This window comes from Notechis scutatus, chromosome 2, assembly GCF_049901735.1.
Source record: "Notechis scutatus isolate UNSWTSFEM ecotype Mainland chromosome 2, rNotScu1.2, whole genome shotgun sequence".
Classification (NCBI taxonomy): domain Eukaryota; kingdom Metazoa; phylum Chordata; class Lepidosauria; order Squamata; family Elapidae; genus Notechis; species Notechis scutatus.
Window position 1 is genome coordinate 113,007,862 of NC_142010.1, and position 13,050 is coordinate 113,020,911.

At 40.6% G+C, this 13,050-nt stretch overlaps 1 protein-coding gene across 1 annotated transcript in view; it reads right to left on the minus strand.

Moving 5' to 3' along the window:
- Positions 1 to 248: 248 nt before the first annotated feature.
- The window catches only part of HEATR9 (HEAT repeat containing 9), a 49,134-nt gene continuing 36,332 nt past the window's right edge, over positions 249 to 13,050 (minus strand). Inside the window, exons 7-15 of the mRNA XM_087954189.1 lie at positions 12,208 to 12,338; positions 11,885 to 12,073; positions 9,982 to 10,074; positions 8,523 to 8,642; positions 6,146 to 6,219; positions 3,422 to 3,473; positions 2,800 to 2,886; positions 2,604 to 2,695; positions 249 to 362 (exon numbers count right to left, since the gene is read on the minus strand). Of these exons, the coding sequence (XP_087810315.1) occupies positions 278 to 362; positions 2,604 to 2,695; positions 2,800 to 2,886; positions 3,422 to 3,473; positions 6,146 to 6,219; positions 8,523 to 8,642; positions 9,982 to 10,074; positions 11,885 to 12,073; positions 12,208 to 12,338 (923 nt within the window). The 3' untranslated portion in view covers positions 249 to 277. The remainder of the gene's footprint in view (positions 363 to 2,603; positions 2,696 to 2,799; positions 2,887 to 3,421; positions 3,474 to 6,145; positions 6,220 to 8,522; positions 8,643 to 9,981; positions 10,075 to 11,884; positions 12,074 to 12,207; positions 12,339 to 13,050) is intronic.

A 13,050-nucleotide genomic window follows, 5' to 3' on the forward strand; every position in this document is an offset into this window, starting at 1 on the left:
GTGATTTGCTTGAGGTGACAGCAGCAAGATAGATGTAACTTGGAATTACATTAGCCACAATGTAGAGCCAACAGCCTGCAGGAAAACTGGCTGCACAGAGAGAACCTCAAACAGATGGCCTGAACATCTGGCATTTACTGAACCTCCCACAAATGCAAATGGTATCCTGAACCCACCTGTCAAAGACAGACCCTATATTTTGTCTGTTCTGCACACTGGAAACCCAGAGGCAATGTTTTAATCCACCACTTGTGTCTGCATGCCAAAAAAGATCATTTCATTGGATTATAAACGAGTGGACCATCAACTCTTTCTGAATTTCTGCGCGTCGGTCAAGTATCTCCAAGGCTTTGCTAGATTCCCTGGGAAAAGGAGGCAGAGGTTAGAAAGGGGGAAAAGAAAAGCAGAAACAAAAAACAAAAATAGAAAAGAAGGTTGCCAACAAAATTCCCTTATGAGATATGTATTTCAGAAACATTAAAAATGTTTGATTACATCCATTGCAGTGTTTGCCTGCTGACTTAGTACCTTCAATGGAAAATTTGATGCTGCTGAACTATAACTTTTGACTTCTCTTACGGCATTGGTCCCCAAATGACAGATTTGTACTTATCCACTTAAGTCTTCAGATCCACTTTATGTACTCAATGCAGTGAAACACTGAATAGTGTCATAGATTGTCCTAAAGCACAATTTAGCCCTCAGTATCTTGCACTGCTTGTTCCCACCATTCCCTGCACACACACCCCTCCGGCTACCATTAGCAAACACATTAGAGGTGACTAATCCTACCCCAGTGCAGATGCAAACACAGCATACTTGATACAGGGCACAGCCAAATGGTTGGATTAAAAATATTGTTCACCAACATGTTGGCATCAAATTTGCTACCTTACTGCCCAATCATATTTTGCCATGCTACTGGAAGGACATTGTGTTTCCAGTTCTAATATTGTCCTAGTTCAATTTTCCCTATCATTGAACATCACCTACAAGTGGGAACTATAATCACTCATCACTTTGCCTTACATGGGCTGGGACTGCAACTTGGGGAAATGCAGAGTTTGGAGAGTTAGCTATGTCCCTGAGTTAGCCCTGCCCCTGGCAGATCAGATACCAGGTTTCCCAATAAAGCAGGAAAATGTGGCAGCATAAGTTGTGGAGATGGCTCTTTATCTGCCAGGTCACTGATCCCATATATCAAGAAATAGCAAATAAATAACAATCTTTCCCTCCTTCTCCTGCTGCCACTTCAAGCCCTGACATTAAGTTAGACTGATCTGGGCAGGGAACAGTGGCAGGAGAAGCAGAGAGTGTCTATCAGGCATCTAAGAAACAGCAGAAAGGCACAAGGGAGGTAGGGTAGCGAAGCAAGCACAGACTGCTTCATTGATCCCTTACTGTTTTGAAAGAGAGCTAAACTCAGCCAAGCCATGTTGCTTTTGAGTATGGGTTTAGTGCATTTCAGAACAGCAGTGAACCCATGCTTAAAGCTGAATAATTGCTGCGGGAATAGCCTCTCATCACGGTGCAGCTCCTCACAACTGCTTTACGTCTACCACCACGACATATGCTATTTTGAAACACGGGTTTAGGAGTTTAGGGCAGAGCTAGAATTGTTTGCAGGAGAACCTGGAAAAGGCAGCTTTTTACTTGCTAGACTTTTGATCACAGGAGAAGCAGAGTGAGCAAGGAGCCTCTTCTCTACTCAGCAGATTTCCCCCCATCCCACACAATCAGAAGCCAGGCAGATAAGATTAATAATATGTATTCACATTGAACATTTAATATTAGTCCTCATTCTCTTGCTTTACTGTGCAGCCATCACTAGGGAACTGTCATTCAGGCTGATCTGGTTTGAGAGTTATTTCTTATCCTGATAAAATGTCTAGCAATTAACAAAATAAAGAACAAATTCAGCCTGCCTCTCCTTCACAAAAGAGGCAAGTTGACAGCCCTTCCTATCAAAAAAAAAAAAAAAAGGAAGAGGAAATGAACAAGAATTTTTTTTTCATCAGAAATTGTTTATGTATATATAGATTTCTCATCTAAAGGCGTGGTATTCAAGTGAAATTCTTGTGTTTTGAACCTCCCTCTTCATAATTGCTATAAACTGGATCCTAGTTTTATTTCTCCTCAACTTAATTGTTAATTGAGAGGTGTCTCCAGAGGCACTTGGGATAGTGAGATGGGCAGCATATAAATTTGATTTAAAAATTAAATAAATAAAATGATCTGCCAGGAGGGGAGTCTGTCGTTCCATGTCTGTGAGGCAGCAGTTGGCTCAGATACCCTGGTGGGTTCGCTAGGAGAACCTAGCTTGAAACCACTTGATCTTCCACTGTTCAAATCCTAACAGCCTTTAGTGCTATTTTTAGACTAGAACAGCTAAAGACAAAACTGCCTCACTAGAGGGTTGAGGATGTCATCAAGGCAATATCAGCCTCTGGACTGTATGTCAAAATAGTTACCAGGACATATTCAGATACAGGACTCAAATCAGGGTGAGCCCCGAAGTTCCTTTTTGGTTCTCAAATTAGAGTTGGAAATGCGATTCTAAACCTTTGCTTTAAAGTCACAGCTTCTAATAGTGTTCATAATACCTGCCCAGAATTCCTCCTCCTTGTTTTTTCTTCGTGAGGATCTTCCTTACATTTACATTATCAATTCCCAGAGTGGAAAAGGCTCTGATAACCTGCAATGGGAGAGAACACATCCAAAATACCGACCAGCCAAAATGATACAAAGAACCTAGCCAGCCAGCCCTCTTATAACCCTCTGGAGTGTTCTTCTACTGACCTGGATACGAACTGCTTCATTGGTGTCCAGTTCTAACATCTCCATCAAGGCAGAGAACACATTTGTGTGGCGGATACCAAGAACACCCTAGTAAAAAACAAAGTAGGAGGAACTTCATGGATTGCATCTAAATTAGCCAAATATCTCCCAACAGTCTTTCTCTTGCAGATTCTCAGGCAATGTCCCCATCTGCCCCAGAGAATTCAAAGGCCCTCAGCAGTAGGTCTAAAGGAACATCCAGTGCTGGGAGGAAGGAGAAGATGGAAAACTTTCCTGCATAATCAGAAGCCAACTTCCCTTCTGAATTTCTCCTGTAAGACCCCTTTTGGATGACCTGTGGTGACGCAGTGGTTGGAGTGCAGTACTGCAGACTACTTCTGCTGCCTGCCGGCTGCCTGCAATTTGGCAGTTCAAATCCCACCAGGCTCAAGGTTGACTCATTCTTCCATCCTTCTGAGGTGGGTAAAATGAGGACCCATATTGTTGGGGGCAATAGGCTGACTCTGTAAAACTGCTTAGAGAGGGCTGTAAAACACGGTAAAGCGCTATATAAGTCTAAGTGCTATTGCTATTGCAGACTGATAGGTTGAAGCTAATGGGCTAGGCAGGAACTAAGACTTACTAACGTAATCACCGCCTGTTTCCGGATCACATCATCCTCATCCTTTAGCTGCCTGTGGAAGAAGAAGAAGGAATATTTAAGTGAAATAGAAAGGGACATTTTCTCAATTGCCCTGATATTTAATAAAAGAGATGGAGAGGCATTCCAGTATATCATTCTTTGAAAGAACCCTTTCTAAAAAACCATTCTCAAAAAAGGAAGCTTTTCTGCTTTATATGGGTAGTCCTTGACTTACAATTGCAATTGAGCCCAAAATTTCTGTTGCTAAGTGAGACATTTGTAAAGTGAATTTTGCCCCCATTTTATTACCTTTCTTGCCAGAGTTGTTAAGTGAATCACTGCAATTGTTAAGTTAGTAACCCGGTTGTTAAGTGACCTTGGCTTCACCATTGACTCTGCTCATCAGAAGGTCACAAAAGGGGATCACATGACCCCAGGACACTGCAATCGCCATTAATGAGGAGTCAGTTGTCAAGCATCCAAATATAAATCACATGACCATGGAGATGCTGCTGCAACGGTCATAAGTATGAAAAATTGGTCCTAAGTCACTTTCTTCAGTGCTGTTGTAACTTTGAATGGCCCACTAAATGAACTGTTGTAAATCGAGGACTACCTGTATTTCCCAGCTTACCCAGTTGGATGACAAATCCTAAAGAATAGCCCAATTCTGAGTGGTCAGTGTGGCCAGTGAGCCAGATGAGTCTATATAGGAGAAGCTGGAACTATGCTGCTTCTCAGAATCTTTAGTAAACATGGCTGGACGTTAACACATGTTGTTTTTGTTGGAGTCAATACTTTGGAGATGAATTGGGATTCATACCAGCATCATGCTTCTGGCTGCATTCTAGCGTTGGATAGGATATACGTTTAAGTCTTCCGTCCTTGCCTTATCCATCCTCTGTCTTTGTATTTGTCTCTGTCTCTCTGTCTCTCTGTCTGTCTCTGCCTCTCTGCCTCTCTGTCTCTCTGTGTGTGTGTGTGTGTCTCTCTGTCTCTCTCTCTCTTTCTCTGTCTCTGTCTCTGTCTCTGTCTCTCTGTCTCTGTCTCTGTCTCTGTCTCCCTCTCTCTCTGTGTGTGTGTGTGTGTGTGTGGAGTCCTTTGCTTATCTGGCCAGCAATAACTGTTCTACTATCAGATGCCATTTTATAGATCTTCGGAATCTGTGCCTCACCTCGACATTCTTCTACCAGTATAAGATTATAAATACACTCAGTTGCAGAATCTCTACAGTTATGAAACAATTGTTTATGGGTAAGATTCATTGAAGGCACTGAAAATTATTTTTTAGTAAACCTACATAAGACTGGAGTATACTTAGGGGGTTCCTTATTTATTTGGACTAGTAGAAACTACTGTATTATCGGTTTACCTTTCCTGTGGTGCTAGTCTTCTGTACCCATGACTCAGAGTTACAGGGAAAACCCACCCAAGCAGGCCTGAGTGTTGCTACTGATAGAGAGAATCCCACTGGATCTTTTATGCTAGAAATTCCTAACTACAGCCTCTTCCTACAGTACAGAGAGGGAGGGAGGGAAAGGGAGAGGGGGGGGAGAGAGGGAGATCCTGAGGGCATGATTATAACAAACATCTTTTGATTTTATCACTTTTGCTACCATATGGCAAGTCTGTGTTTTTCTCATCACTTTTTCATTAACTACACACACATACACACACACACACAGTAAGAGAGAGAAAGAGAGAGAGAGGGAGAGAGGGAGAGAGAGAGAGAGAGTACTGATCAAGCTGCCTACGCCATATTTCCCCAGATTAAAAAAAAAAGTCATCTGTGTACAAATGAGGATTTTGCAACCTTCAGAATGTGGTCTCTCATGTATAAAAAGGATAAATACAGCAATAATTACTCTGGAATATAATTATGTGAATGAGGCTCATAGGATTCTCACAGTGCTGCTGCCATAAACAAATATTGTCCCTTAATGGGTTTCTCGTATGAGCTGAAGTGGGGAGAAAATGGGGCACAATAGGTCCACTCCCACAAGGGATCTTTGGGCTGTTTCCAGATCAGCACTGCACCAGCCCATTCCTTTGCTTCTCTTTGGCAAGTGAATTGATTTATTTCTGGCACAAAAGCCACACTTCCCAAATCACACTAAACTCAGCTTCCCTCTTGAGATACTGAAGGGCATTGTGAGGGTTTTTTGCTCTTCAAGAACTGGACACACCACAAGTATAACAAATCTGTGTAAAAAAAAAAATACTTTACAGGTAGTCCTTGATTTACAACCGGTTGTTTAGAGACTACTCCAAGTTATGACAGACTCCCCCAAAGTTATTTAACAGCCATTGCAGTGCCCCTATGGATGTTCAACCTTATAACTGACCCCAGGGATGCTGCAGCAGCCTCCCCTGCCCATCTTTCCCCTTATCCATCGCATGGTATTTGGGATCACACAGTTTCGGCTGCCATCTTGACTCTCTCTCTCTCTCTCTCTCTCTCTCTCTCTCTCTCATGCCCCTGCCAACTGCAGGTTGTCCAACCTGTACTAAATTATGCAGAATTATTGGAATGTTTTGCACTCTGATTTGTCAGTTTGGGAGAGAACACTGATTGGCTTGCCAGTTCTCAGTGTTTCAAGACTGGCATCAGCTAAGATAACCATGGGCCATTTTCAAGTCACTTGAAAGAGAGAGAGACAGACAGACAGACAGACAGACAGACAGAGACACAGAGAGAGCACATTACATTTGTATGCCACTTACCTTTCCACTATTTCCCAAACTCGCATTTTCATTTTGAGTTCTTCAATAGCCAAAGCAATTTTCTGCCGGACTATCTGAATGGTGGATGAAAGAAACAAGTGAAGGGCTCAGGTACAAATAAGGGGGCACTGAATATTTAAGCAAAATGATCCAGCATGACTCAGTCGCTGAATTCTCCTAATGTATGATGGAGTCTTGACTCCTATCAGAATTGCAAACCTTCTGACCTTAAGAGAGGAATTACTGTTGAGTTGGAGAATTTGTTTGTTTTGTGGGTTAGAACCTCAGGCCTCAACCTAAGGATTACTTCCCAATTAGCTGGCAAGCTCCTTCCATTATGCTTCCCATGTAGGGATGCATTTATGATAAGCTTTTTATGCTGCTGTATGCGAAGACCCAGCTCTCTGGAAAAAGGCTTTTATGCTGGGAAAGGTGGATGGAAATAGAAGAATAGGACAGCTGGCAGTAAGATGGATGGGCTCAGTTACAGTGGTGATGGGAGTACAATTGAGGGACTTGAAAAAAACAGGTTAGAGATAGATCATCATAGAGAAAATCTGCCTATGTGGTTGCTTAGAGTCAAAAATTACTTGATGGCACATAATCAATAAAAAATCAATATTATCCATGGCTTAGAGCATACCACCTGAAATGTATAAACTGTGAATTGGGTAGCACAGCAGCATTGCAATATAACCATGGACAGAAAGACAAATATCTATTCCCATTCTAAGACAGCTTTCCCATCTCTATATTGGCCAGGGTTTCAATTCCCTGAATTGAATACAATACAATACAATATAATAAACAATACAATAAACAGCTTCTGAAGTTGGGAAACATGAGAGCTGAAGTTCTAGTAAAATTGGGAATTTTAATTACTTCTGTGAAAGGGCCAGGATATAAAAAAAATCTGCCTATTTCTTTTCAAATCACATAGCTATAAAGATCTCATAATTGAGGTACAACATGAACCTTATCTGCGAAGACCTGTTAGAACAGAAATAAAAGCAGCAGCTGGATAGCAAGAGGGTGTGCCTAAAATTTGATCTGCAGCAGAACATAAAAGAGAGCAACAGGTTCTACCTGTGCCAATCTTCCTCCCAGGCACATTTGCCTTTCTGTTCTCAACAGAAGAACAGAAGAACTGTTTTTTTCAAGAAAATATGAATCAGAAAATATGCATGGGATCTTCCATGGAAGCTTCCTGGCCTGGAAACTGACCAAGGAGAGACTCAATAATGAACCATCACAATTTGATGATGGAGTGCATGGGTGTCAAACTTGTGGTGTCACATTGCCATCACATGACGCCTTGCAACGTTTTTTTTCCCCTTCGCAGACCTGGGGTGGGCCTGCGTGTGAAGCATCCAGGCCACGGGCTACTAGTTTGTCACCTCTGAATAGTGGTTATAAATTTGACTAAGACCAGAGAAGCCCATGTCTATGTCTACTTTCAGGCATGGAAAATCTCAGGGTTAATTTGAGCAGGATCCTCAGAGTTGCTTCTTGCAAAATAGGCAGCCATACACATATGTCCAATCAATCAATCAATCAATTAATCCTCTCTCAGGTCTCCCCCCCCCCCCATGTGGTTACTGTGTAAAAAAGTGAAGGAGACAATACTATGTACATCACTTTGAGCTACTAGAGGAAAGCCAATATATCAATCAAATAGAGTAGAGTAGAGTAGAGTAGAGTAGAGTAGAATAGAATAGAATAGAATAGAATAGAATAGAATAGAATAGAATAGAATACATTTATTATCATTGCATTCAAAATACAATGAAATTTGAAAGCTACTCCAGCACAGTGCCCCAAACACCACATCACAGTCACACTACAGAGTATTTAAAAATTAAAATAAATTAAAGTAATAATAATAATAATAAAAAACCTAGTCTAAAACCTATTTAAAACATAGATTAACTTAGATAGTTTAAAAATGCCACTTTATGCATAGGACTAAATCACAAACGTACTATTTGATTCAAGACAATTATTGCCTTGGAAAAGAAAATGTTTCTCAGTCTATTAGTCCTCATTTTAAGACACCTATAACATCTACCTGATCGTAACAATTCAAAATATGTGTGACCAGGATGAGAACAGTCTGTGGAGATTTTTAGTGCTCTAGAGAGGAGTCTCGTCTTCGCAATCTCTTCCAAAGAAGAAAGAGAACAACCGATGATTTTTTGTGCTGTGTTTCTAACTCTCTAGAGCATCATCTTATCCACTACAGAGCATCCAGCATACCACACCATTACACAGTATGCCAAAATGCTCTCGATGGTAGAGCGGTAAAAAGTAACCAGCAACCAAAAATCAATAGGTAGTTAGGTAGGTAGACAGTAGGTACAAATGTCTTCACCCTTACCAGGAAAGGCTCATCAGATACCTTCTTGAGCAGCACATTAAAAACATCCTCCTCTAGTTCCTCCTGTTGAATTATTTCAAGGCCTATGGTGGTTAACAAGTCTGTGGCATCAGCACGATGCTAGATGGAAAGAGAAGAAATGTGAACTACTCAGCTAGTAATGGGATTGGGATTTCAGTACAAGCTTTCTTCAATTTGGTCCTTATTGATGTATTTTGCATTAAGCGGAATGGCTGTTTCCTATTATCCACAGCTGTTCATGCATCAAACATATGAAAGAATATACAGTTTTCCTAGAAATGTCATCCAGACTTATTAATTAAGTCTGCAGAAAGACTATAAACTTTGTTCTTTTTCCACTTTCCTTAGACCACAGTTCTTTTTAACTATTTTAGTTGTATACCACCCAGGGTCACTCTGTAAGGTAGATGGTCGGTTTTGAAATACGACATATAAATGGATAAATTAGATAGAGGCCATTGATTCATGGATTTATTTCAATAATGCTATAATATTCCAGGGAAGATGTTTTAAGCTCTCTCTTTTCTGATTTTATCAAATAATATATCCACCTAAATTTCTTTATTAATATACTTAGTTCCTACCAAAAAGCTTATAGCAGTGTTCTGGTAAGCATCCAAATATATTGAAGATTTCCTTCTCCAACATAGTTGGGGAGGGAAGTGAACAATGAGTGTAAAAAGACCTGGACCTAAATATTGTCTGAACCAAGACTGCCCTGTTTAGCAGCATTCAGAGGTGAAGCGATTTCATTCGCAAGATACAGAATAACAGAGTTGGAAAGGACGTTAGAGGTCTTCTAGTCCAACCCCCTGTTCTAGCAGGAAACCCTATACCAGTGTTGGCAAACCTTTTTGGCACTGAATACCGAACAAAAGCATGCTCACGCGCTAGTCTCTTACTGAAAAATCAGTGGATAGAACACCATATTATCCAATACTCTCTCTATGGATTAAGTTTTTGAAACCTTATGCCGAATAAAGTGCTATAAGATCTTCATTTCTATTATTCTAGCTAATGTCTAAAACAAAACTTGAACTGAGCATAGATTCCCAGTAGTGATAAAGTCAGACTCATGCAGTTTTTGAGGTCTGTCCTGTCCCATCCTGTTCGATTCTGCAAATTATCCGCCAACCTCTGGATTATTAACTATAGAATACTGGTTTTGAGAATAGTTATTTTAATGCTTACAACATCACCTGAACTGTTATGTGGACAAAAGATGGAATTACAGTATGAATGAATCAATGAATGAAAAAGCAAAAGAGGTAAATGCATTATTAAAGTATATATACCAAAGCCAGAAAGTTAATCAATAATCTTGAGCAGCCAAATCAAGAAAGTGAGCAGTGGGAGAAAGATCTATAGACCCACACATCAGTAGGAAATTAAATTAAACAAGTTAAACAAAAATTAAATACTGGCTCAAATCTCTTACCTTGTACACAGGGGAACATTCTAGGTGGTCTAAGACCTTCCGGATAACGATCGCATTCATTATGCCCATGTGCTTTACCAGCATAATCAAAGCCTACAGAAGGGAGATGTGGATAGAGTAACCCAGGTTCAGAAGAAAAAGGAGAAAAACAATTCAAGCTGAACCCACAAAGGCCTGTCTAGATTCAAGGCATTAAGGAAAAACATGGAAAGCCTCAAGCTAAGTTAAGCTTTGAATCAAAACGTGATTCTTTATTGCTAGCTACTTGTCCAACAACTCTTGAAAAAGCTCAAGAAAAGAAGATTCCAACATTTCTTTTGTTTTTGTTTTTTATTGTTTGAGCCTTTGCATAAGACCTTTCCATATGGCCAAGTCAAAGGGCTACCCACCAGACTCTGAGCCAAGAATTCACAGTCAAGCAGTTTTAGGACTTGGGTTTAGAATGCTTCAAAATGAGCTAACGTGAGTTTAGCACACTTCTTCAAAAAATTTTAGTACCGGTTCTGTGGGCGTGGTTTGATGGGCCTGGCAGGGGAAGGATACTGCAAAATCTCCAGTCAGAGGTGGTATTTGCCAGTTCTCCGAACTCAAAATTTCTGCTACCGGTTCTCCAGAACTGGTCAGAACCTGCTGAATACCATCTCTGCGCTAAACCCATATTTAAAAGCAGCCCAAACAACAGCTGATAGGAGCGGAAGTGGAATAAGAGGAATAGTATATTTTCAAGTGGTAGAGTGCTCTCTCTCTCACACACACACATACACACACACACACACACACACACACACACACTTACTCTCATTCCACTGGACAGTCATCCCTCATCAACACTATTAAATCAGCTATTTGAACTGATCCAGGGCTCCAAATCATAGAATGTCTAGGTGGCCTGGCTACTATATGTCGAGAGTCCAGTTTTAAAGATCCAGATTCTCCCATAGTTCAAAGAAGAATGGCCTTAGTGGATAGTGTTCAAGGAAATGGTGTACTTACTCCATTCTATAGTAGCCAATAAGTATCAGGCTGATACCATCCCTTAAAACTCATGGAAGATCTGCCAGGACCTGTTGCCTGCTTGAGGAGGACAATAATACTTAACACTGAAACAGCCAGGGATTACTTTACATTGCATCAATTATGAGTTTGGCAACACATAAAGGCAACCTCTTGAGGAAAGAGCAGAAAAACAAGGCTGCTCAAATATATTTGTACCATAGTTAGGTATAGCTGGGGAAAGGCCAAGGGCAACATATTTTTATATCATAGTTATCTGTCATTCTGCATTTGAAAAATTGTCATCTCAATCCTACGCTTTTGTCTTTAGCTTTTTATTACTGCCCTTTTTTAAAAAAAAATATATGCAGGTTTGTAATGCAAGTTTGCAGCAAAGAATACTGTATATTAATGCTAAGTCTGTTCTCCTAACGCTACAGCCTCGATTCAATTTTCTATTCCATCTTCTGCAGCTTTTTTTCTTCTTTGGAGATCCAGTAATTCATTTCCTAGAGTCTTGTTTAATTCAGCCTGGGTCAAAGTTTCCATTCACCATTGGGTGGAGCCACAGAACAGATACACGTCAGATATTCTTTGTATAGCTTTGTGTATTTGTAGCCTTTTTCTTTTACTCACCAAGGTTTTTATTAGAAAAGGGGCTGTCAAGTGGAAAAGGAAACCAAAGCTCTCCATGAACAATGACAATCATATATTTTTTTTAAAATCTATTTCTAAACAGAAGCATCATTAATCCCAAGAAAGCTTTCTTCTCCGATTAAAATGCAGATCCAATCTAATTCTCCTTTCCTCCTTTCCTTTTCCTGGACAAACATTTCTGAGGTACCCTAGAGACCTTTTGAGAAGGCAGAAATGCAGCTTAAATCTCTGCATTCGCATATGGCTTCCCCACCTGAAACCTTTTCTTTCTCTCTACATGGGTCAAAGACATGAACATTGTCTCTTGGGCAATTGGATTGGACTTGTCCAGGTACCCCAAGCAAAGAGCTGCATTGAAGGTGATGTTGTCCAAGGGTTCCTGCAAATTCACCAAACGTTTCAGATTTCGAGTTAAACTGGACCGAGCCCCAATGCAGTAATACTGTGGAGAGAGAGGAGCTGAATTAGTTTAAGTACAGCAGTGTTGTCTAGAGTAGAATTCCAGAAGGGAAACGGTTACCCTGAGCTTAGGTCAGCCTCAGCCTATCTGTAGTATTATGCATTCTGATATATTACCTCAAAGGAGGGTGTTGTTGACCATGCTTGCAAAACAACTTTTAGAGCAGCCAGTGTGTCTTCTCTCCGATTCAGGCTTGCTACTTTCAGGTGTCGAATTAGCACTTTCATTACACAAGTCTCCAGGCAACCTACCCCAGAGAATGAAGAAGTAATGAGACCAAGCAAAGCAAAACAAAAACACACAAACAAAAACACCTACATTGAAAATTCATCAGCAATCACAGAAAAATACATTAGGAGCGAATAATGAGGGGGGGGGGGATGTTCTAAGACTCCTCCAGAAGCTTATTTATGTAATGGATGACATCTAGCATTTTGAAGACACGGGAGTTCTGAGCTACAGCCCTTTCTCATCATTTCAGCAAGAGTTTTCACTGTGAGGCTAGGAGAACTACGGTCAGAGAGCCAGAGGCCAGACACATCCATTACAATTACAATTTTAATGACAAAGGCTAGGAGCTGCTGCCTCCAGGATACAGCTCTTCGATAAACTAGTTCGTTATTATAACTAATGAACTGTTATATACTAGAAAAGCTGTAATAGATCAGGAAACCAACAACTGCTATCAATAAGACTCAAGTTACATAAGTGTAGCAGGATTTCAAGGTTCTTGTGACTTCCATCCTTGAAGTGTACGTTACTGGGCAGTGCAATGGAGCCTCATCATATGTACAGTTCCTTGCACCTATGGCCCACTGTTTGCACTGTTTTCACTCCCAGCTGTGCACAGCTGTTGCCTGCCTTAAATCTCAACCCAGGGAACATACGGGAAGGCATGCCTCAACATACATCTTTGTTTCTCCACAAGGTTTGAGTCTACAATAGAATTAAAACCCAGA